This window comes from Apostichopus japonicus, chromosome 13, assembly GCF_037975245.1.
Source record: "Apostichopus japonicus isolate 1M-3 chromosome 13, ASM3797524v1, whole genome shotgun sequence".
Classification (NCBI taxonomy): Eukaryota; Metazoa; Echinodermata; class Holothuroidea; order Aspidochirotida; family Stichopodidae; genus Apostichopus; species Apostichopus japonicus.
This window is the reverse complement of record NC_092573.1, coordinates 9928596-9955975: the sequence shown is the minus strand read 5'-3', so window position 1 is coordinate 9955975 and position 27380 is coordinate 9928596. Positions and strand designations below refer to the sequence as shown.

At 38.5% G+C, this 27380-nt stretch overlaps 1 protein-coding gene across 2 annotated transcripts in view; it reads right to left on the bottom strand.

Moving 5' to 3' along the window:
* Positions 1 to 27380, bottom strand: part of LOC139978252 (uncharacterized) — a 76698-nt gene that overhangs the window by 8077 nt on the left and 41241 nt on the right. For both annotated transcript variants that reach the window (XM_071988258.1, XM_071988259.1), the window contains 3 exons: positions 24220 to 24373; positions 7093 to 7743; positions 2606 to 2756 (listed from right to left, as the gene is read on the bottom strand). In XM_071988258.1, coding sequence (XP_071844359.1) covers positions 2606 to 2756; positions 7093 to 7743; positions 24220 to 24373 — 956 coding nt within the window. The remainder of the gene's footprint in view (positions 1 to 2605; positions 2757 to 7092; positions 7744 to 24219; positions 24374 to 27380) is intronic.

Below are 27380 nucleotides of genomic sequence, written 5' to 3'. Positions count from 1 at the left end.
TAATACACTATTATGTCTCTCGTGAAAATTTTTCGTTTCCTCCATCTTTGCATAATTTTGTATTTTCTTCGTCACTGAGAAACCCAATCCTGTTTTGATAATTACCAAATATCGTTTTATATCCTTTGAAATTCGAACCTTGTCTGTTTTGTTTTCTGCTACTGAATCTGTAGTCAGTATAATTCCATTTGGTATTAATTAGTTATAACAGATACAACATAGCAGTAATAATAAAATGTAGTGTGAAGCCGTCCTAATGAATAAACTGTACAGTAGATACCACTGACACTGAGATAGCTATACTAGTCTATTGCAATCTGTTCTTCCTTCTTCCCTTTTTCATTTGTTTGACAAAGACTGTGCTTATGGAAGCGTTGTGGGAAAACTGAAAGGAGTCTTTCAGGCAGGCACTGCATAGAATTAGTCAATTTTGTGGGGTACCCTAGACAGTTTTGTTGACAGTATCTAGTAACCAAATGATAGCTGCCCTGTCGAGTTCAGTGTGCCTGGCGGACTGTTTAGTTTCTACATGTATCATTATTATTTTGTTGCTTTATCCTGTGTTGAGTTTTCCTAGTACAGCACTGTGATAAAAAAAATTTAAAAAAGAGATTCTGTTTTAATATATAGACCTTGTGCTGAGTGTTGTCTTGGAATGGGGGAGGGGGAATGGGGGAGGGGGTTGGAGAATGGGGAGGGGGATGGATAAAATAGGGGGAAGGGGCAGGAGGGTTTATCACCAACTTCATAACAATATGCTGTTGACATTCAGGTTCACATGACAAATATATTGTTAAACCTAAAACTGTCGATAAACGACAGTTTATTCTACAGTTATTTCTAAATGATACAAACATGTATCCTTGTGCTAAACTGGGAAGTTCAAACAACTTTCTGACAAACTTATTTTATTTTTGAACTTTTTACTTATGAGTTGACCATTAAAAGCAGGTTAACGAATTGACAGTACAGGTACCCCATTGTCTCAATTAAATGGCTCCATATTAGACAATGGTCATCCACTCCTCCTCTAGGTATGTCCATCAAAAAAACAAAAGAAATGATTAACGACTCCTTTCAACATCAAAAACCCTTGATAATCTGTCATCCCGACATTTTTAGTGTTTTTTTGTTACCATGGAAACCACATTAGAGTCACACATAAATAAAGTTGAATATATCTAGATTTCGTTAGAGTTAAATTAATATACTAAAAGCCATATGTTTCATTAATATGGGTGGGGGAGGTGCTGTTATAGCCTCTCAACACAAGTGGGCTTGCATTTTTACACGAAACACTTCCTTCTCGACAGCAGTTTCGCAGACAAAATGATCGGGAAGAGAAGGAAACCGAAAGGTGACACGAATGGAGGCTGCCAAAAAGTGAAAATGCGACGTATGGCATTGTTTGGCCTGTTGAGGGTATACGTTGTTCAACTCGTTAATATCATTTCGAGAGACCTTAATGACATTATGTGGTGAATGATGTGAACATTCATGCACTCATTGAAACAAAAGCACAATTAGCTGCAGACTGGAAAAAGAAATTTCCAGGGGCGTCATTACGGCGGAAAGACTTGCTACCTAGACTAATGAGTTGTAATTACAAATCGTAATACCAGTAGGAAACTCCCCAAATAAAGCATCCAACAAGATTTTTATTACTAACATGAACACATATATGTTGGATTACATCAGAGCTTTAAGACTTGGATTAATAGACTCAGTTAATATCTGCTTTACTAGTCGTAAATTTAATAAGGAATTTGATGGACTAACAATTATCATTTGAGGCGATGATTATACGGACACACTGGATTCGAAGATTCACGAGGCATTCAACTCCAAAATTAGCTAGAAGCTAGAACTGTCAATATCTGGTCAACTGATGTGCAGATACTATAGGAAATCTTGTTTGAATCAATTGTCACCAGAATCTTATGTACTTCAGATACAGGTCTTGTATATATCTCCATCAGTTTATGGTGAGTCCTATACAACCATATCCTTGCTGGGAAGGGGATGGGGGGGATGTGTGGCAATCAGAAATCACAGAACATGCCATACTGTGTGATTACACAGTATTGGGGCTTCACATATGGGGAGAGTTGTTTCTTCGCAAATCGAGGGACTTTGTTTTCCCTTTTACAAGGCATTGCGCATTCCATTATAAACATGACCAAAACGATACCCATCTCGAATGGTCTCCAGGTTTTGATGACATTGGGGAATTTTTTTGCCATTTTTGCTCAATCTTTGTGAAGCTGTCAAAAAATGTGGGGAAAATGTACTATTTTATCTTGTGTGATTGTTGATTTGAACTTTATCAGGGAATTGCTAAAAAAATTGCTAAAACAAGTGCAAAGATGAATAGCAGTTTTTGTACACAGATACAATTAATATTTTGTAAGGGAATGTGCAGAGTGTTTAGAATTGCTATACAAAATCAGAGTGCTAAATTATTCACTGCTGTCATATTATCCTGCTGTCAGGATCTGTACTATTTTGCTCATGTATATTTTAAATGACTGTACCAAGTAGCTATAATTCCCTTATTATCTACTCTTAAAAGTTCTGTCTTCATCTGAAGAGACCATTCCCTTACTTTTGTTCCTCTAAAGGTACGGTTGGATCCACCGTTTCTCCAACTGGATGTTTCAGAGGTGAGATGTCTAACTTAAGGCCTTGAGATGTCTTCCGAGAACTCAATCTCCTATTCTCTGCTGTACTGTGATTGGTTGGAATATTTTCTTTCTCTGCGGATGAAGGGGAAAAAAAGAGGGAATCAAATTGGTACAATGAAATTGTTGAAAACATAAAAAGTATAATGTAAATAGATGTAAAAAACATTTTTATCAGATAATTACATTCTTAGTAGGTAATAACACTAGAAAGTGGTGCTGGTGGGGTGGGGGGAGGCAGGGGGAGGTTGTGCAGTGTTCCAAAGTTACCAAAGAATAGGTAGCTGGAAGAGTGCAGCAGTAGTAGTAGAGTCTAGCCAGGCGAGAGATGGGTGCAGTAAATCTCTATTTATTTCCCTTTGCATCTAGATTCTATAGTCAATGTACAAGACCACTGTCAATATTTATATTTCATATCCAATGTTACATCAAGCATTTTTTCAGGTACAAAAATAACAACAGCTACAGTCAAGTACTAACACGATATCGTAATACTTCACATTTTAAGTACATGACAATGATTAATTCGTCGACTAAGGACCGTGTTAATACATATTAAATATTAAAATTGTGTTTCAAGCGATTGAAACCTTCAAATACAATTTCAGCACATGTTAAGTTTTTGTGTTACTACGGTACTGTAGATCAGAAGGTCTCCAAATCTGGGTTATTTACTGTTTAAACGCCAGTGTATTTTGCCATTTGCCAGTTGAATAAAAAAAGTCCCTGGCAATTTTCCCCATAAACATGTTCACACGTAAATGTACTGCAACACAAATAATGCAGGACAACTTTTTTGACAGTACAGTAACTACTGCCTATACTGTACCCAAACTAATACATACAACACACCACAATACAATACAAATAACCTAATACAGTACACATCAGACGGTGTAAACTGCAACCAGAATACAGTATTTAACATATTAAGAGAACGGCCTTTACCTTTGAATGAATTTGATACATAAATTACTAGTTTACCCTAACATCCCCCTACCCAATCGGACAACACTGCATGAGTCATTTTAAAATCATCCCTACGCCTACCCCTCCATTGGCCCCCCATGTCTTGTAGTGTCAGAAGCTGGGTCTAGACTATCATTAACATAGACCTGTAACACGTGCATGCTTGATATGTGAAACAGCAGCCATTGTTCACTTCCACATTTATGTACTGCTGACGTGACACACTCTGGACAAGCTGGTTAATGACGGAGCCCTGGGTTTTTGTGATATCAGTCACAGAGTATTCACATCTCAAGACAAGAAATAACTAAATAATTAAATATATATACATATATATTTATATATATATATGTTGATACTAGATGAGACTAGTGGAACACTGGTAGTTGTAACTCGCGCTTTATAGCGATCTTCAGACAACTTCAGACAACTTATAGCGATCTTCAGACAACTTCAGTTGTCTGAAGATCGCTATAAAGCGTGAAACTCCGAGTTACAACTACCAGTGTTCCACTAGTCTCATCTAGTATCAACATATATTCCGCTCTGTCCAATGGACATAGAGCACTCTGCGCCAAGATAGACGCCAACCTACTCTATTTATATATATATATATATACACAGTATATATATGTATATACACAGTATATATATATATATATATATATATATATAATTTAACAAAAATCTCAAATATATATATATATATATATATATATATATTTATGAAAGAATGAATGAATAAATAAATATATAAATAAAGAATGAATGAATGAATGAACGAACCAATAAATGAAAAATTGTTCATATCAAATTTTTATTTTGCGTAGGCTGTAGTGCATTCCATTAAAACATTTTCCTCTGGGGCTCATATTGAATTCCATCCCGTCCCTTCACCCTCGTCGGTATAAAAAAATAATGAGGAGCCGAAGGCAAATCTTGTCTAGTGATCCCTGAACCTAAGTTAATTAGACAAAACATCTGTCCATCCATCAAAGAGAAATAATTTCATAATTGAGATTTGTTTATCAAGCATTTCCCTGTATATATACATATATATTGCAGTCCCCAGTCAAAATATTTTTTTCCTATTTTGGACATTCAGATAATAAAGACATCATTTCCTGTTTTGCTACATTGTCATCAAAAATATGATAACACACTTCCCTGAAAATTTGGAAATGGTAAAATAACCACTTGGAAAGAATACGATCATCTTTTCGTCCTTAAATAAGCTCTTTATATCAGGGTTGGCATTTTCCCGGGAAAAACCTGTTTTTCCCACTTAGCGGTAAAAACCAGGTAAAAACCGGGAAAAACTGGTAAATACCGGTAAAAACCGCCTCCGTCTCGAAAACTAGTATTGATTGTCCGTAAAATGCAGGGTCATCAGTAGGCACGATATTGTTTCATGAGAGGCATATTTTATTGAATATGGGAGTTTCTTAGCGTCATTTTGAGCTATTTTATCACATTCTTATTCTACTTTTTGTGGAAAAAAGAGTATTTTTCGTATTGCACATGTATAGTTATTCTGTCACGATCTCTTTAGCAGTATGCATTGCCTATTGCCCAAACCATTATAGGTCTACACTGGGACATTCACCCCTCCTAAATTCTTCAGGCCTATTATGTGGCATGAACAGCGGAGGATAGAACGAAGTGGCGAACCATGGCATCCAAAGCCTCAGAGGGACAAGGAACCATATAATAATATAATATTATGTGCTCAGACAGTTCATTCCATTCCATTAATACAGTAGGCAACAGTCTATTGAGGTGAACTTCAATCCAGGGGGCTCAATAGAAACTGCTTTGAAACTTTGTAAGGCACATGGGCCCAATTAAAGTATTAAACGCACAATGGCCCTATGGAGCCATTCACACAACCAAACTGTTTACCTTGATGCAAACATGGTCCAATTATTATACAACTTCATGCATGAGTGATTAAACACTTTGAGGTGGACAGGTGAGGTGATACTGGGCACTTCCTGTGTATAGGCTAACTGAAGAGGTAGGAGTATCAACAACACAAGTAACTGTTCCAATTGTTACTTATTCTCAAATTAGTTGATGTCACAACAGTCACTTAGTACAGTGCCTATAAGTAATATAAGCATAGTACAGTGCCTAGTGCGAAGTGTGAACAGAGTACAATTTATCGCAGACATGAAGTGATCGTTCTTGGATGTGAATCATCATTTGGATCTGAGCGGACTAATGTGGCATGTATAATATGACGAACCATAGCCCGAGGAGGCACCAACAGTTTGATACGAGTCCATTCTCTAGATAATGGAATTATGCATCTCGATAGGAAAATAAAGTTGGTTGATTTGAGCATCCAATATATTATATATTATTTATAATAGTCTAATCGGTAAACTCACAAGTTATAGATCATAGCTGTTCTTTGGATGTAACCCAACCCCCTACCATAAGATGCCATTTTCTTGTAGATTCTATGCTCCTCCACAAGTTCCACATGAGTTTTTAGGAATTCTATATAATTTGAGGTTTTTCCCAGTTTTTCCCACTTATAGGTGGGAAAAACCTCCCGGTAAAAACCGGTTAAAAACTTGTTTTTACCGGGGCGGTAAAAACCGCCCGGTAAAAACCGGCCAACCCTGCTTTATATGTATTTACAGTATTTCAACAATAATTTGGAATACAGATGAAGCTTCTTTTATAGTTGCCGATAAAATGTTCATGTAATACTCTCTATAGCTTATAATGTACTCTAGCATACTGTCAAGTACCCAATTTGGCTACACAGAACATATAGTATAGTATCTCTGTTTAATAATACTCAGTGTATTCCTTCTTACAGGTCAAGCAAGAAACCAGTTTGGTAGCCGAAACCTGCAGTGTCTTGGGTGATTTTCAAATGTTAAAGAACATTACAATACCACCTTTAGCTATTGAGATATTAATTATTGAATAAAAGTTTCTGAACTAGGTCTCAGGAGAAACACAAGAGGAAAATGAAATGAAAAGTATGACTTTGGGTATTCAAATCAAGTTTCCATTGAGATACAAACTTGACCATGCTGAAAGCCATCTTTGGGTTCTCACTTAGTTTACATATATATCAAAGATCTAGCAGGATACTGTTTTGATGGAATGCTTGAATTTTGAAATCATTCAGTCTTCCTTTATAATATAAGCATCAAATAATTGCCTGCTGGAATATCCGGCTGTTAAGAATGCAACTTAGACAAAATGGTCTTATTGTCCAACTTGACACTAACATAGGATTTGAAAGAAAGAGTCCTGTAGCGCTTCCCTATGTATCATCTTTATAAGGCAGGTATGTGCAACAAAAGTGGACAGGGGAAAGTTGGGTGGAGGGGGGGAAGTTGAGCGGGGGGAGGGGGGAGGGGCAAGAGAAATGAAATGAAAGGAATGAACAATGCCATTTCCCAAGTTGACCTCTCACCTCTCATTAATGACTGCGATCTATTGTTTTGTATCCACTCCCAAGGCTGATCATATTCGTCGTGTGGTCTGATGTCCGAGTCGGGACTGGTCCTACCTCTGAGGTGCATTGCGTCTGATCGACTTCTGAACCTGGGACTACCTGCTAAAGGACCGTGGGAAGGCTTGGGTTGGTGTGGTTTGTGACTGACACCTCCTCCTCCTCCACCTCCTCCTCCTCCACCCCCTGGTTTACCCATCTGGTGTTCCGGGGGTTTAATCTTCCATTCCCAGGGGTTGTCGTACTCCCCGTGGGGCCTGGCGTCATTCTGTGGGGTCTGAAGTCTCTGGTGGGCAGAATGGGATCTGGTTACTCGTAAATTTTCGCTGCTCCCCGACGACATGGAGCTGTCGTCCCTGAGCTGGTCGTGCAGCCGCGTGGTTAAATTGTTTGAATCCATGTACTGATCACTCTCCTCATCGTCGGCGTAGTCGTCGGTCGTGTGGAGACCTGGCGAGGGTGGGGTCACGAATCCCGTGGGCGGAGGCTCCTCGTACTGGTGAGACGAGGACGTGGACTGCTTGAAGGAGGCTTGTGAGGACATTGTGTTACCCATGTCTGAATCCTCAACGTTTTTGTTGACCTTCTTCTGGTCACCGGCTTGCTTGATTTCTGCAACAAAAAGAGGACAAAAGAATAATAATGATAATAATATTTGCTTTTTACATAGCGCTTTTTACCAGCGATAGGTCTCAAAGTGCTTTATAGACGTTATATTACCCCTGGTCAATGATAACCCGTCCCAGAGACAATCCCTCCAGTTGGCAGCAGTTATATACTTCGCCTAATGAAGACTTACCTCACAGGTACCCATTTAACCCCTGGGTGGAGAGAGGCAAGTGAGATAAAGCATCTTGTCAAGGATGCAACGTAATGAACTAGGCAGGAATCGAACCAGCAATCCTTGAATCACGAGTCCGACGCCTTAGCCAATTGGCCACCACTCTCTCACAAGGAAGAGACCTAATAAAGTATATATGTATTTCTTTTAAAGTTTGCATTTTGTGTGGTTTATATATGGTAACTTTTCCTAACTCCCACCAAGCCAATAGAATATGTTCAAATGTGATACTGGTAAATCCTGAAAATCTAGCTGACAACTAGATCTATGTGAAACAAAGCTTGGATACAACTGTTTGTCTGCTACTCATTAGTGAGTTAGAAACTGTCACAACCAAGTCAAGAAAATTCTGTCTCCCACAAAATTGACTATAAAATATTATATTCTTTCATTTTCAGATATCTTCATGCCCATTTCAGCTTTCCTTTGACCTCTTTGGGTGGAGTAAGAGTATTGACACAACTGTGTTTTTGACGCATATCATTTCCTTATCGTGGTCAGATACAATACCGCTGGCATTTAGCAGGATGAAAGCTAAATTAAACCTCTGTAACAATGAAATCAAACAATGACAGCTGCATTTCCTAATTTCCGTGTCATTGAGTATAAAGTAGAGAGTATTAAGTTAAGGAGAGCTGTAAACTATGAAGCTTAAATGCATGGTGTGCTATGACGAAATTCTGGCATTTGTGTATCCATACATGCTTATGGATTATGGAACACTACTGATGAAGTTAAACCCAACACCTCCCTCCCTGCCTACCCTATCCCTCCCCCCCCCCCCTCCGCTCCAGCCCAAAACTCTAATCTTACACAGACTAATAGTAACATGAATAAAAGACAATTTCACCATGTCAGCAAGAAAAGCTGAGCAGATGCAAAATCCTGCTCAACCAATAGAGGATGCATGATCTCTGTACAGACTTAAAGTTTCTATTATGTGAACCTGAAGCACAAAAGATTACACATCCTTCTCCGCCTGGCTGCAGGATGCTGCAGCCCCCTCAACATCCTACATTTGACATGGTACCTATAAACTAAGATGATGTATTCATTTTTATCCCTTTAAAGGTATATTCTTGTCTGACACTGCAACATGAACATTATAAAACTTACTGGTTTACATTTACGAGTGACCCGCTTACCTGTCTCCCCACAACCTTAGCACCGCATTCTACCGTGTCTAATATGCCCTGGTAATCTTTTAACACTGTGCACCCTCAGTGACCGGTCATACCCGGTCAATGGCCTTCCTTCTCATTCTACCATCCCAAGTGTTTACTCATGCGTTTTCGTAGTGGATTCAAATCTTTCGAAAACTGCCCAGATTAGATTGGATTATTACCTTCTTTACATCCTATTGGATTTCTAAGCGTTTCAACAGCCTATTACAGCCCGATAGGTATCCTTTTCTTATAGGGAAGGGAGTTTGGGGGCTGTTTTTAGTGTGCAACTCACGCCCATGTGTTCATTTTTTATTAGCGTAACGTTATTTTCTCAGGTAGTAGTTCCGCGAAACTACTTCGTTCGAACCGCCTATTTCACAGTATCGCGAATAGGTGGTTTCTCATCTTTGTGTGCATGAATACAGAGAAAATGCTACAGGAAAGAAAAGTTAACCACAGTTCATATGAACAGCGCTTTTACTCAGAGGGACTTTAATTCACGCACATCTCAAACGGTTATAAAACTCTATTGAATTATGGAGCCATTGAACAGAGAGAATTACACAAAAACTAATTATGTATCTATGCCTAATTATGAAACACAAAAGCTTTGAGTAATATTTGTCACACTTTGTGTGAGTCTCTCTGAAAAGTGTTGAAAGCTATCATGGCAATAAAAATTAGTGTGATATTCAGATGATAACTTCATTTACTCCTGTTCCCTCCTAGCATTGAATGCTTTCCGACGTGCCCAAATGAAATTAATTAAGCAAGGATAATGTAATGAGCTCCTAATGTAACATCATCAAGTATCTGGCATTCGTCTTCATCACCATGGCAACATGCCAGCACACTGGACAATTGATGCCTGAGACATCCAGTGATGCCGTTAGGAGAGAGTTCCTCGAAGCTGTCGTTGAGCCTCGAATCAATTTTTTTTGTGGGTAAACCAGTGTACAGTAAACTTACCTATACGGTGGTAACGCAATAATCACAAACACGGTTTAATTGATAACCGTCCACGTAAGCATCACAGATCGATGTCTGCTGTCTCTGGTTATTGATCATGTAAAACAGTGGTAAGGCGGAAATACCCTCGCATTATGTGATGATCCAATAATTTAATTTATAGAAAAATCAACGACTCTCACGTCCGTCCTCTAAATCTGACCAAGTTGTACTTATAACATAGGACTGATTTGAAAGTCAAACATCAAACAGGACATAGACGCTTATGTAAACAATTGCCATGTGATTTAGTTGAACCTTCAGAGGCTGTTACATCTTTTCCTGTTGGAAATAGCCCGACCTATTGCACTACTAGTAAAGTGGTTCCTCCTCATTCATCCTCTGACAGCCTCGAAAATTATTTACACAGTTTTTAGTATTGAACATAGTTCAAGTGTTGCATTGACGTTTTATTTGTTACTGCTGGATGGATGCCAGCCACTTGAAATGTAAAATCTGGGTGGAGATGTTCTTGTTAATTGTTAACTACTGTAATATAAATTCATTACTGATACACCTGCAGAGTTTAATATATAGCATGATGATACATTGGGAGGGGCTTTTAATGTTTAATGGCAGCTACAATTAACTAAAATTCACGGATTACTAACGGTCGGCATTTTGCGTACAGGTACGAAAGTTAAGAAAACTGTTTTCAGACACAAAACCAAAGACCACACTCACAAGACTCCATTTCAATATGTGATGAAAATAAAAGTAGACGATAAAACTCAACAGTGATCACTTAAATATCTATAATATTACCTCTTTGATTGTCATTCTCAGACATATGCTTTTATATGCACTGTGAGATTTCAATACCTCTCCACTATTATTAAAAGGATACATTTTAGGAACATAATTGGATAACTTTTGGCACAAAGTTAACTTTGATATTTTTGTAAACCATTAAAAACATATTGCGATATCAGTCCAGGTTGTATATCTTGAACACTTTTAATATTTGAGAAAAAAAAAAAAACCTATTAAGTGAGGTTAATCTGTTAAAGTGACTGGACTACGTAGTCTAACACACAGACAGACCATCGTGTCAGTTCCTCAGATGCAACACAAAACTCAAAAAGAAAGACTTGTTTGGGCCTCTTGACATGTTGACAATACATTTTACAAATATATCAAGGTCACACGGTGTTGATTTTCATCCAAGGGTACTTATGTTGTTGGTATGAAGATAAAACAACAAGTTTGGGCTGAATTATTAGAATTTTTAGAACAATGGATTAACAGACTGCCATGACAACTACCTGGCTGTACCCGTTAACCGTCCTGAATGGAATGAAAGGGCTTTCAGTAAAAGATAGCGCCAGGAAAACCGGTTTCACAATAACCAGCAAGTATTTTCTTTCCATGACAAAGTGCAGTGCCATGGCAGTATATTGCCGATTTGACTGTTCTGTAAAATTTTATAAACCGAGGAAAGCCATCCGTGCATGAAAGCAAGGGATAGAACCAGGATAACCGGTTTCACAAAAACAAGCAAGTATTTTCTTTCCATGACAAAGTGCAGTCACATGGTAGTATATTGCCGATTTGACATTTTTTTTTAATTTGATAAACCAAGGAAAATTCATCCGTGAACATTTAGACAAACTGTGTACATTGTCTTTATAGTTCATCTACAAACTTTCAGAAACTAAAATGTTATCAATTATCAGAACTTATTGTACATTGGTTGTCTCACAATCATACACCAGACCAGCTGTAACAGAAATAGAAAAAAATCCCCCCCCCCCCTCCCCCGTTGAAAGAGATATTTATTGTTTTAAGTGGGTGACCACCCTGTAGTTATTCCAAAACGTACAACCCTCAGTTGTTGTTTCAGTTGAGTTTCGTTTCTTTCTTTTAACCAAGGTGTCCTGACTGGAGTGAAGAGTAAAAATCATATTCAAGAGGACAATGTCAACAATGAAATAATTGTAACCAAAACACCATTGCTCAATAAAACAGTACCTGTTAGACTGTCACATCTAAACTTAAAGCAGTGCTTTGAACTTGGGTAGCCAATTTACATTGAAATTTACCAAACTTATGTCATGTTCTTAAGGAGGATAATTTAGAAAAAATTATTCCAAAATATTCCTGTCTTCCCTTCCTCTCCTACCCTCATGTTAAGAGCTTCTTTTTTTCATGATTATTAATTGGCAAGTGATCGTGGATTTGCGGGGTTTTGTCAACCGGTTACTTTTTCACAATAAATCTTCATCACCTGTTGCAAAACATGAATGTTCCAAAAATTTCCAATGGCTCCATTATTTAAAATATTTAAATGAAAATGATCAGTAGTATAGATTCCAAAACTCATTGTGTAATTTGGTGGGATATTAGTGTCCAACAATACCAACAACTATTTGTCAAAATAACTGACCAAAATCCCAATTTTTTTTCCAAACCAGGAGGAGCTGCTTTAAAAAATGGGGGAAAACTTTAAGTACTAGATTATGTGTATCAAAACAAGCAAAAGACGATAAAAACAATGCATGGTGACCAGTTCCAGATGGGATGAATCTGGCAAAGATGTGGTAGGTAAACTTAAAGCAGCATTCAGGGATATAATGCCAAAATTTCCAATGATATTGTACAATATTACAGTATTGCAATATTACTTTCAAACATATATGAATCCAAAATTATCACCATAAACAAAATTACAACATATATCTAAAAGCCTACATGATCATCAACTTTGCCTTAAAGGAGCACTCCTAACATCTAGCCCCAGCTGCATGCTTTTTACAGGCTTTAAATATCCCCCAAACCAACTATTTTATAGCAATAGAGAAAAACTTCCCCAAACATCCTCCAGCTTTGGCTTAATTATAATTAAGAGATCTTATAAGATCTAATGAAATAGCCTTCTAACACTCACTTCTAATCCTTGTGATATTCCCCTTTAACATATATATTTAAATAATAACTTTCAGTGTTACACAGTATACAGTTAACACCCTACCAGGAAGTTAACAACCAGCAACAACTTATCATCATACAAAAGGTTGCTAAGATCTGCGAGCTGATTATATTTGCAAGGCTCTATGTTCCTTTGTTATAATAGAGGTTTGGATTTTTCTTTGTCAATGGGGTCACAGAGAGCTTTCTGACCAGAAATCCCCCCTGTTCAGTGAGTTACATATACACAGTGTATTAACAATTTTATAATTTCCCACAAAGAGTACAGAATGATCCCAACCGTTTATTACCAATTGATGTTTACCTTTAAAAGTTAAAGGTCAATTTCATATTCTATATTAACTTGAGGGAAAGTCTGCAGTAGAGGTGGAGGAGGAGGACATACCTTACTTCATTTGGGCAAAATATGCTCCCATGAGTAGAAGGAGATAAAGAAATAAAAAAGAACACATCTAGCAATGAAATTTATCGTTAGGCAATGTACAAGTTGGGGTCATTAGTACTTGTAGTTAAAATGTAATGAATGAAATGAATCTGCAACAGTTTAAGTATATACTATATCAATTCCCTTCACAGACTACTACTATCCACAGTCTATCCACAAACTATCCACAAACTTTGTTTCTTTGTTTGTCAGATTTTGTTTTTTAATAAGTCAGGATCTGTGAAGGACAGAGGCAAGAGGGAAGGTGGTGCTGATGGGAAGCTTCTAGGTTAAAAGCTTGCTAAGTTCCATAATAACATAAAGTTTGGTTAAGATTATTCAATTCTTACCACAACCTGTACATCTGTAATAATTTTAGATTCAATTCCTGTAAGTGAAACCTTACCCAGGTTATCTTCATGGCAAATTAGTTATTACCAAGAGCAAACATTTCAAAACTGTGACAAAAGGTTTGTGCAAGTTTTTGAATGATATAAACTGAACCAATACTGTATAGTTTGTTTGATTGTCTTTGCACTATAATTTTACTTATTTATGAGGTTACTGAAGGCAATAAAAAAGACACTTGAAGGACATTTACACAAAAAGAATCCAAAATTAATCTGCTATCACTCACTGACACATCTTTCCTTCAGAAGTGAAGAGGAGGTATATGCCATGACTCATGAGGGGCAGGTGGGGGGGGGGGGGGGTGGGGGTTCATGTTTTGGCAAAGTTCTAAATGGTACTACTTTTGTTTGTTTGTCTGGAGCTTAGGTAGGATGACAATTAGATGCAAAGTATATTACATGATTTCTAAAACAGGAGACTTTAAGTAGCTTTTTGAGTTGGATTTTGTTTTTGATGACATTTGATGATATTGTAATGCCAATTAATTAAACAATGTACTGTACATTAGCATGGTAATTACTAGAATTGATTATATAAGCTTCATTTCAAACAATGAACTTGGAGCTGGAAAATGTTAAATTTGGCTGTTTAAAGTTGAAATTACTTGATTGATACAAAAATTGTGTTTAATGCGGATAGAGTGCCTGGGGCTAAGACACTTTGAGAATAAACCTGATAAGATTTATTATTTCTCCCTCACTGATCTTATATTTAAAGAAACTAACTAACTAAGCTAAGAAAGCATTTTTTAAGTATGTGTGATCAAAATGAAAAGTATTCATCGTTAGGGTTTCGTAGAGTCATTGACTATAAACACAAACTGCTGCATACTTTACAGCAGGTGTATGAGGGTTACATTGAGCTGGTGTAATGTCAATTATACTACAGGGAATATTTCATGCAGTATGGCATTGCAACACCCTATAAAAATAATAAATATGGACAATTTGATTTACAAAGACAGAAGATGTATACATAGGAGTTTTGTACACTAGAACCATATGTATACCATATGTTGTTTTAAGAGACAACACTTTAAGAGACTTTAGAACTGACACACAAAATGTGGACTAAACTATTCCCAGTTATACTATGAATGAGAAAAGCAGCTCTGTCGCAAACATAACAGTTATTCTAATTCTAATTAATAAACTGGGAAACTTTCTCAATGTCAAATGACACACATTGTGCAGAATAAATTTACTACAATGTTAAATAGCTTTCGGGATGTACACCAAAGATCACAAGAAAATTAAGGGGAAAAAAACAGGAATTTCTGATTTTTGGGCCTGCAAGAAAAGAAAAGTTTTTTCCTGAATTTAACAGAAAGTTTCGGCCATATAATGAAAGATGGCAATAGACTATGTCATCAATCATCACATTAGGTGTTCATTACGAGTTTAACCTGGTTAGCCTTCCCTTGGTTTATATCCAGGGAAAACGCCAATTTTCAGGTTATCACATTATCTGCAAAGTAACCCAAAGCTGTCTTTCTTATCTAAGCTAAATGAAGCAGCTGCAATAGGAATAAATGTTCACAATTTTAGCTTCAGGAGTAAGATTTAAAGAAGACGGCTTGGGTTGCTTTGTAGAGCATGTGATGCCCCGAAAATCAAGTAAGGGCTAACAAGGTTGACTCGTAATGTCGCACATGCAGTTAAGAGCAGATCAGAGAAACTGCCATGCCAACTAGTGCACTAGAAACCTGCCAGTCCCGGTCACTGTACTAATTCACATCATTAGGATATCTGTTGTTTTAGAAACCAAAATTACCTACTACTTCCCTACTGCTATAGTAACTGAGATGACTTGCATTCACACTGTAATCTAATACCTTCAGGAATGTGCACTTGAGCCACATACAGGAAAATGCATGCTGGTCAACGATACTATTGAGTCTAACATCATAGGAGTAGCTAGAGTTCTTAATTTGTTCTCTACGAGGGCCTACAGTAGATTAGAAATGTTGGCAAAGAGAATCAATTGCTATATAGCTATATATATATATATAATTAAAATTGTAGTGATATATATATATATATATGTATGTATATATATATATAGATATATATATATATATATATATATATATATATATATATATATATATACACATATATGTATATATACAGTACACAGACTAAGCACTAAGGTCTGTATACTGGTTTTGTGCAAGATTATGGTCCAATTTGTTTTTACGGGTCCGTTTGAAATCTTCATAATTTTGAGATTCGGCTCTCGGGCCACCTAGAAAATACCCCAGCCTGCACTCATAGTTAAGTGAGGAGTATGATCCGGTTTTTGCATCCTATCCAATTTCTATTGGGACGACCAAAAACAGCTTCGGAGGTGGTCTGTCGGACGAGTAGTTTGCTTAAGTACTGTACATCAATTTTATATTACATTGTAATAGGTTATATGATATTATTCTCCAAAACTTTGAAGATAACCAGAAAAAACCAAAATACTTCAAGCATCTACCCTTACGCTAGTATGGTCCCAACTGGTCAGGATAATCATCCATGGCGCTATAAGTCTACATCGACAAATACTTTTGAAATTGTAACTAATTAGTATGACTTATGGTGACGTACGTACGGCACAACAAGAGCAACCCACGTATACAGTACGCTATACATCTCAATCACCACTGGCATGCAGTCACTGTTGTAAGATTAGTATCGCTAATTAGCAAATTACAGAATGGAGGAACATATCATTTACATCATCAGCAGGCATCTCGCCATCACTCTGACAGAATGGCGCCAATGCCTGCCAGAATACCGCCCTCACAGCCGTGACACCTGCAGGTTTGCTAATCCTGAGTGACGTTCACGACACGGTGAGTCATTTCCCTTCATCTAGAGGAGATAAGTGAAATAGCTCCAATGCAGGATGTGATTAGCAGCTCAGGACTCATCACGGATTATGACAGCTGCTCGCGAGGTCAGAGGCCGATTTAGAAAACCGATTCCACGTACTGGATGATAGGAAGATCTTGTAACGAACATCGAGGAAATCTCATTCAAAATAGAAATTGTTGGTGTTTTCAAAGCTGGTTCATGTTGAGTTTAAATGATTCTCCTGTTTTTGTCAATACTGTTTTGCAATTGTATGTTAATTTACTTCGGTCAAGTAATTCAGCACACTTCCATGCTATTTCCCAGAAATTTCTGTGTTGTCATTACTATTAAATTTGCAATTGTACATACATGACCTCAGTCAAGTAATTGAACGTACTTCCATAAAATTCCCAGAAATTGAGAAAGACTTGGGAATATTTTCAATCATGTATCATGCTGCTTTTAAACCATCCCTCGCCTAAGACATGCGAGTATTAAACGGTGATCTGTGACATAGCCGTTCGAAGCTGAAGAAATAAAGACTTTTATTAATAGAACATGCTTATTAACATTCCTTGGGAGGGAGCCAAACAACATTGTAACCGATATAGCACTTGTTAGGTATACAATTAAAACACACCACTGCGACAGATCAAGGGTGTATGTCTGTATGACCTACAGTAGGTGCTGTAAGATACACTACATATCTCTTTCCTAAAGTCTGACTAAGAGAAGAGAAAAGCAGGTGGCATAATGACTAGTGTGTATTACATGATCAGTGGTCTAAAACCTATGAGGCCAAGGAGCAATGATCTTCCATAAAGGACTGTGCCACTAACCCTAAGAATTCATGCTCAGAATACATGAAAGATAGCTTGGACTTAATAGGGACATCGGCAAAATCGAGGACAAATTTTCCGTTATCACTTTTGGATCACACATTCCACATAGATTGTGTACCATGGATAATCTACTGAAGTAATTTTGAAAACTGTCATATGGCACTTCATGAGATTGATGACGGCAGCTGTCCAAGAAGCTGTTTGCAGATGAGAGGATCTGTTGAGTAGAAACTAGTTTTTGACTACAGTAATTCCAAAGACATGTGACACTGTGAAGTTCTTTCACCAAAAAAAACTAGGCTTGTCCTCCACGTATTCTAGCATAGTTACCTGTACACTTACTGTACATATGGATTTTTGTTCAGGAGGGGGAGGGGAAATTTGAATAGTAGTATAGGAACTAGCGCAAATTCAAGTCCTCCATCTTGTACTTTATAGAGCTATGTACTCGTACTCATACCACGAGCAACACTACTTGTACTTGTGCCAATACTGTTGTACTCTACTCATGCTGTTGTACTTGTACTCATACTGTTGTACTCATACTGTTGTACTCATACTGTTGTACTCATACTGTTGTACTCATACTGTTGTACTCATACTGTTGTACTCATACTGTTGTACTCATACTGTTGTACTCATACTGTTGTACTCATACTGTTGTACTCATACTGTTGTACTCATACTGTTGTACTCATACTGTTGTGCTCATACTGTTGTGCTCGTGCTCATACTGTTGTACTCGTGCTCATACTGTTTTACTCGTGCTCATACTGTTGTACTCGTGCTCATACTGTTGTACTCATACTGTTGTACTCATACTGTTGTACTCATACTGTTGTACTCATACTGTTGTACTCATACTGTTGTACTCATACTGTTGTACTCGTGCTCATACTGTTGTACTCATGCTCATACTGTTTTACTTGTGCTCATACTGTTTTACTTGTGCTCATACTGTTGTACTCATACTGTTGTACTCATACTGTTGTACTCATACTGTTGTACTCATACTGTTGTACTCATACTGTTGCACTTGTGCTCATACTGTTGTACTCATGCTCATACTGTTTTACTTGTGCTCATACTGTTGTACTCATACTCATGACTGTTTGTACTCTTATTTACGCTGCTGTGCTCATACTCACGCTGAATGTACTCATTCTCATACTGTTTGTACTCATACTGTTTGTACTCATACTCATGCTGTTGTACTCGTACTCATACTGCAGAACTCTTGCTCATACTGTTGTACTCATGCTAATACTGTAGTACTCATGCTGTTTGTACTCATACTGTTTGTACTCATACTCACACTGTAGTACTTGTACTACAAGTCTGGGGAATACAAGTTCTCATCTTGAACAAGACTTGTTTTTGTCAGCTCTGTGTTATTTGTTGACCAGACTCAATGACAGCTGACTGCTGCTGCAACTGACAAAGCTTTCTTTGGTTATGCCTAATATTATCCACATTTTGAAGTGTATCTAAGCAGACACATTAACCTTGCCAATGGCAATGTCTTTGATAACTTCATTAGCCATGAAGTCTGTCAAATTCCCCAGACTAAAAAAATGATATGAGAGAGAGTCAAGGCCAAAATAATGATTATAATAACCAACTCCTTTCACACATGAAACAAAAGTGTCAACGTATTAATTCAATTTAAGAACAAAAAGTATCTTAAAAATCAAAGGGCCAAAGTTTTCAAGAGAGTTTTAGTCCCCATCTATAACTGACTTTCATTTTTCTACCTGAGGTAATAAAAATTATTTGAAAGCAATAAATAAATCCTTATGTACCACTGTAAGAAATAACTATATAGTACTAAAATATATCATAAACTGATCCTGGGTTTCGGCACTCATGTTACCAAACTAGCCAAACATTAGTTACTCAAAAATAAGACAATAACATACATTCTCCCCTCCCCACTCCCCCCTCCAATGATGGTTATCAATTGAGTATAAGATATATATATTTATATATATTTCACAGCAAGGAAAATGAAAAAAAAATTCACCTTTTTAAGTCTTTGTTTGAACTGGAAGTTAAAACATCCAATCTTATTATGACCTACTGTACATACTACTGTATCTACATTGTTACGTGATTCTATGATCAAGAAAATCAATCAAAATCAACTTAAAAAAAAGTGTTCTAAGGTAAACATCTTTAGGAATGCACTTTGGACAGCATTTTTATGATGATATATATATATATTATATACTTTAAGGCATATTTAAAGACAACATCGGTTCTGTCACAGTTCAGACTACACCTACAAATGTTAATCCATAAGTTTAGATAGTTTATACAACTCTATAACCACAAACATTTGGCTTAATTATGTGAACTGGGCAAATTAACTCATGATTAAAGAAATGTAATTTGCATTAAAAAGCAACTTATATCTGAACCAACCAAAACCTTAGGCAATTGTCTTAGATTGATTCGAGCGCACAGCTTCTGGGGGTGAAAGGTCATCAGGATTAATATCCCCCCCAAATATGCTAGATAGTCTAATAATGGTCACTGCAAGTACTAAGTTATCTTCACCAGCAAAAGCATTTGACCTTATCATCGAGACATTTAAATGTCTGACTGAACTGTCTCTTCTATGTCTGGAAATAATATTATGAATCAGAGCCTCTAGGAAAGCACTTTTTAAGAAAACTTCCAGAAACTTTGAAGCAGAGTAAAACTTTGGGTCAATTCTAATGACCTTCAAGCCTTGACTCACTTTAATAAGAGTAGCATGTACTTCAATTAGAGTCCATATCAATCCGTTGGTTGCAGGAGTGTTGCTCCAGCCTCAGGAAAAAGTGATGAAAAGCAACAGGAGAAACATCTCTTTTGATAACTTATCAGACAGTATCTGTTTTTTTTTTTGTCTCCCTCTATTTTTTTTTTGGTTTTGTGGCTTGGATGTGGAGAGTACACATATATGGAAAGTACATTTGGTGCAAAAATTAGGTCAATTGAGGCAATTTGTAGACCACTTACGACATCCCAAGCTGAGGGTATGAAAATTGTTTATCGGTGAGTAAAGAAGCTTGTAATAAAAGTGACGTAAAACTTTGGGCCTTTCCCAGCTAAAAAGTTAATATTGTTAGGTAACAAAATGGAAAACTGAAGTTGCCATGAATGGCCAACATGTCAGCTATCCAGTGATGGGTAGGATTTAGCAAATGAGGGCTTCTAAAGGGACTTACAGACCACATTAGAGTGAAAGTTGCTGTGTCAATTATATGGAATATGCTACCTAATGGTCTTCGTCTAGACGGTCCAGCCACTTTGACTGCCGATCCCCGCAGTTTATATCTGAACAATTAAAGAACGACTGAAATTGTAACCTATACCTGGATAATAAGTTGAAAGTTGTTTACATGGTCGATACTGCTACTGTAAAAATAATACTGTATAAATAAATATTTTACTACTAAGTAAAAATAAATTTCCTTCTGATATGATCCATTATCGTTTGTTTTTCGGAGATATTATTCAAGTACACTGTATCTCTCACTGCTTTATACCCTTCAATCCCGATTGGATAACCATGCACTTAAAGAAGCCGTCTACAGCTTCTGGTTGAAGACTTTTGACAGACCTTTAGGGGGATTTATACTGAAAATATGATTGCAAGACAATCTCATATAACTTTGACTCTGATATCAGCAAATGATCTTGACAGGTTGAGCAAACCCCCCCAAAAAAAAAAAAATCATTTTTAATCATTTTCACCATCGACAGAGATAAACACAAATAAATCCAAAATCTTCTCAAAAAAGCAGCTTGAACAGTTCCACACAAAACTCTCACCCCCCCACCCCCCACCCACTCTATGCCCCAAAGAGCTGGGATATCTCCCCATCGAGGTTATCGATATGAAAGAACCCTTACAGCACATTCATACCTTCATACATATGATGGCCATACCATCTCAGCAGGTTACTAATCAAAAAGCTCAAAGAATCATTGAAACAGCGTCTTGTCTCTTGTGAATAACATCTACTCTGTTTTTAATTACAGCCTATAGGATTTTTTGTCAGTCGGTACTCGGTCGGACATGTTCGAGGTAGTATAGGACGTACAACATGTACATAGAATTGTCTCAATGCCGCCATACCTTTCAGGTTAATATTCCGTCATGAATATCGAAACAGGCTGACTCAAAGGAGCGATTGAAATTGAAACAGGATACATCAATGGCTGAGTCAAGGAACTCTCAGTCAACGAGGGATGATTTATAAAGGCTACCACGGTAGAAATATATTAAAACCAACCGGTCATGTGTTGGAAGCTTAACTTGACTTCCAATCAAGGATATTTATACTAAACAGAAAATATTAAAGTATTTAGTATCTTGTATCAATGTCACAACAGACATTTAAAACTCCTGAAGAAAAGAAAGAATTTGTTGCTTGTAGAACAAAAGATAAACAGTTAGTCGAGATCCATTACACTTTTCAAAACAGTCTTTAACCTTTGCACGTAAGAATCCTGGCTAAAGCTTTTAATGTCGTTAAGGTTTTAAGAGCCTTGGATAAAAATTTAAAAAGTACGTAACAGACATATGGTAGAGAAACTTGCAAAATAGTATTGATTTGGGTGATTCAGGTGAGAAATACTGGAATTTAGGTTTTAAAGGCAAATGTTAAATACTTTAAACTTTTCCATAGATGCATTTTGCTTTAGTTTTAAACCAGCAGTTATTCTGAGCAAGCCATTAATGGATAATTCAATACAGACTTTTGTGTCAAACACATTTATTTTAATGTTATCACTTACTTTTGATGGACACTTATTATACAAATGAAAAAGGACCCAGATGTCTCCAAACTTCCTTGGTTTGTACATTTATGAGCGAATCAAATTGCCTGTGTCCAGGCAGCTATTGTAGTGATCGAGTGTGGCACAATCGCTCTTCGTGTATGCAACCATCTGGTAAACCAAGAGCAATGCTCCAGCCATGTTACTGGCCTAGATTCTTCTCATTCCACCATGCACCCCACTCACATTGTCTGTACTTAGCCTTTATACTATAGGTCTACAGCAGGGTTGTCCAACCTACGGCCCGCGGGCCACAGTCCGGCCCGCCGCAGGGTTGCATCCGGCCCGCCAGAGATGCTCTATGGCGCGAAATTTTAGTGAGCAGATTTATTGATAACAATTTGAAGCTATATAATCAATCATTCGAACCTTCTGGGTCCAAAAAACTGCATACAGGTCAGTTTGTGTGACACTCTCTCAGCGGAGGGGCCCGGGGGGCGGTTGGACTTTATTCATCTGTTTTATCAGAAAGGAAAGTAAATCAGTGTGCTCCGCGCGCAGTGCTCACGTTTTGTTGCCTTGGGCTTCGGGCAAAAAATCGAAAAATCGAGCGTAGGGTTCATGCGGCCCCCTCCTTCATCCCAATCATTCCATGTGGCCCTCCTCTGCAAAAGGTTGGACAACCCTGGTCTACAGACACCTATGAACAACATTGTCCTAATCACTCTAATAGGCATTAGAAATCATGAAAATATCTGCAAATCCCATCAAAGATTGACCATTTTACGAGCCTTTTCTTAATTCTAGTTCTATTTATGAATAAACATTAGCTAATTATGCACATTGATGATGTAAAGGGAGTGACTGCCTAATTTTCTGTTATATTATTCCTTCATTATTACAACCTTCGTTTCAAGGACACTGAACACAAGTTCGTGGCCTAAGGCAATTTTTTTTAAATATTTCATCGTCTTCTTTGAAAAAAGAGGAACATCACATTATTCAAATGATATATGTGAACTTGTAATTAGGGTTAACTTATTAAAGACCTAAAATAAGAAATTTTAATGAGTGCAACACTCCATATCATAATCTGCACATACCTAATGAGTTTCCCAGATTTATCAAAAGATCAATGTGTATATCTTGGAAACGAAAGGGAACTTTTCGAAGAAATGGCAACAGATTTTGGATGAGATTATCACACACAACAAATTTACTAAAAATGTGGCAAATTGTCCAGTTGTCTGTAGTACTTTAACATCTCCCTAAAACTACATTATCCTATAGATCACAGACCCCAAAAGTGGCAGATTGTAGAGAAGCAAATTTATTAAAAATTCCCTGTTTGATAGATTTAGTAGTGCTACAGTAGTGATGAGACAGGCAAGGGAGCACGCTAGTAAATTATTACCATTTTCATATCTTGGAAATATGCATTTCATTGTTTGTTTAAAAATGAAGCCAAGTGCTAATGTTTGCTCATCTGTCCATCATTATCACAGAAGTAATTAATATGCATTTAATTGTTTGCTTAAAAGCTTAAACAGGTTAATGAGTAGAAGCAGAATTTTTATGGTTCTCCATGATTTATGGCACCCAGACTGCAAAATGTTCTTATCCACCTCGTAAAGTTGAGGTCTTCTGGTTTGCATGAAAGCAGACTTTAGTTCTCCTGAAATGCTACTGCCATTATAGTTGGGGTTTTGTTTTGCCACAGTTCAGGGTATAATGTTTCCAGCAAATTAATATTGGCAATGGTAGCACACTATTGCATCAAATTGTATTTATTAGGTAGAAATGGGATACAGCTACCCTGAATAATTTGCATAAATATATATTCGTGACTTACGTTCGATGACCTTTTGGGCATCATAAGGTACGGAGTAGTCATCTTCAGGAGGTCTTGCGATCTGGTCAGGGCTTTCAGGAGGTATAACAAGACCCCCTTGCTGAGCTACCCTAACAACATCTTTAGGGTCGCTGTAATCTTCTGCTATAATTGGCTGTAAAGAAAGGAAAACAAAAGTTTGAAAAAATCGGGTTGGACACTCCCTTACAGAACAATTGGTTATTTTATTGTTTTGATTTACATCAATCCTTTGATTGTGTAAACAATAGGCTAAATATAGCTGAAATGCAAAGGTACTCTCAAAATGTGCTTGCCAGATAAGCATTTTTGTATTTAATGTTTATAAAGATATTATTCAACAAAATTAAACAATTAAGTAAACACATTTATTTGATAATTGCAAGCATGCAACATTTTTAGGATGATAGGATGATATTTAATAGCCAATTTTTTTGCATTACAGAGAATGTCCTATTTATGACATAGTTACCATACAAAATACAAGCAAATTAGCATTTCACTTCAGAAGAAAATTTACAGGTTTAAGATTGTAGACTGTTCTGGGTGACAATGAACTGATTACACAAAGTTCAAACTGACTTCGTTTGCCCACTGATATGTCATTATATTTGTACTCAACTTGGAAAATAAAAGTTTTCCAATGGACAATGGTTGTTGAATTAATTATACTCTACATTTAGTTATTATCAAAAATTATGCTTTTACAATTAAGTCACTTAATTCTGTCATAATTGGTGCTGGTTTTTTTTTAAACTATCTTTCAACATGTTATATTTGCTGGAAAAATAAAAATAAATAAATAAGTGTACTTCATCCTTGCAAATTTGTTTCAGACATTGAATAATGATAGATAGACAGGAATTTATGCTTCAAGGACAACTGAGAACAATTTGTGTTTTTTGAGGTTTGGATATGACAGTGAAGTTTATGGCAACGTTGCCTTAGAGGAGGGGGAGTGCAGGGATAGGAGGGGGAGAGGGCAGGGATAGGAGGGGGAGATGGCAGGGATAGGAGGGGGAGAGGGCAGGGATAGGAGGGGGAGAGGACAGGGGTAGGAGGGGGAGAGGGCAGGGATAGGAGGGGGAGAGGACAGGGATAGGAGGGGGAGAGGACAGGGGTAGGAGGGGGAGAGGGCAGGGATAGGAGGCAGAGAGGACAGGGGTAGGAGGGGGAGAGGGCAGGGATAGGAGGGGGAGATGGCAGGAATAGGAGGGGGAGAGGGCAGGGATAGGAGGGGGAGAGGACAGGGGTAGGAGGGGGAGAGGGCAGGGATAGGAGGGGGAGAGGACAGGGATAGGAGGGGGAGAGGACAGGGGTAGGAGGGGGAGAGGGCAGGGATAGGAGGGGGAGAGGGCAGGGATAGGAGGCAGATAGGACAGGGGTAGGAGGGGGAGAGGGCAGGGATAGGAGGGGAGAGGGCAGGAATAGGAGGGGGAGAGGGCAGGGATAGGAGGGGGAGAGGACAGGGGTAGGAGGGGGAGAGGGCAGGGATAGGAGGGGGAGAGGACAGGGATAGGAGGGGGAGAGGACAGGGGTAGGAGGGGGAGAGGGCAGGGATAGGAGGGGGAGAGGACAGGGGTAGGAGGGGGAGAGGGCAGGGATAGGAGGGGGAGAGGGCAGGGATAGGAGGGGAAGAGGGCAGGGATAGGAGGGGGAGAGGGCAGGGATAGGAGGGGGAGAGGGCAAGAATAGGAGGGGGAGAGGGCAGGGATAGGAGGGGGAGAGGGCAGAGATAGGAGGGGGAGAGGGCAGGGATAGGAGGGGAAGAGGGCAGGGATAGGAGGCAGAGAGGACAGGGGTAGGAGGGGGAGAGGGCAGGGATAAGAGGGGAGAGGGCAAGAATAGGAGGGGGAGAGGGCAGAGATAGGAGGGGGAGAGGGCAGGGATAGGAGGGGAAGAGGGCAGGGATAGGAGGCAGAGAGGGCAAGAATAGGAGGGGGAGAGGGCAGAAATAGGAGGGGGAGAGGGCAGGGATAGGAGGGGGAGAGGGCAGGGATAGGAGGGGAAGAGGGCAGGGATAGGAGGCAGAGAGGACAGGGGTAGGAGGGGGAGAGGGCAGGGATAAGAGGGGAGAGGGCAAGAATAGGAGGGGGAGAGGGCAGAGATAGGAGGGGGAGAGGGCAGGGATAAGAGGGGAAGAGGGCAGGGATAGGAGGGGGAGAGGGCAGGGATAAGAGGGGGAGAGGGCAGGGATAGGAGGGGGAGAGGGCAGGGATAGGAGGGGGAGAGGGCAGGGATAGGAGGCAGATAGGACAGGGGTAGGAGGGGGAGAGGGCAGGGATAGGAGGGGAGAGGGCAGGAATAGGAGGGGAAGAGGGCAGGGATAGGAGGGGGAGAGGGCAGGGATAGGAGGGGAAGAGGGCAGGGATAGGAGGGGGAGAGGGCAGGGATAGGAGGGGAAGAGGGCAGGGATAGGAGGGGAAGAGGGCAGGGATAGGAGGGGGAGAGGGCAGGGATAGGAGGGGAAGAGGGCAGGGATAGGAGGGGAAGAGGGCAGGGATAGGAGGGGAAGAGGGCAGGAATAGGGAGGGGCAAGGGCAGGGGTAGGTGGGGGAGGGTAGGGATAGGAAGGGAAATATTGATCAACAATAATAAAATGAACATCTATATTAGGTCATGACTGCAAGATGATTACTGCAATGACTGTGCAGCTCAGCTCAGTATAACTAAGACCAGACCAGCCTTTAATGCAAGCCTGCATGACCATCAAAGAGACTACACATGTCATGGCTAGTATGGTCAATCACATTCTCACATTACCACAGTACACAGGGAGCTGTACATAGCTGTACATAGTCTCAATAAGCAATTAATATCATGTACAATTTTGATCATTAGCTCTATTATGTAAATTAGATCTTGCACATTACAATGGAAGTAGGGAATAGAACCTCAACCCTGTTTGTTTTTATAGTTTTAATAAATTTAATTACACCAATGTTACAATATCATAATTTACCTTCATAACATTTGTTATCAGTTACATAATTATAAACCCTAGTTACACAAATGTTAATACACATAACATAAACTATCATTTACATTAATAACATTTGTACAATTAGTTGCATCATCAACTTAATACACGTAATTGCAGAGTCACTGGATATATGGAATCAAAACCTCAACCCTGCATTTCT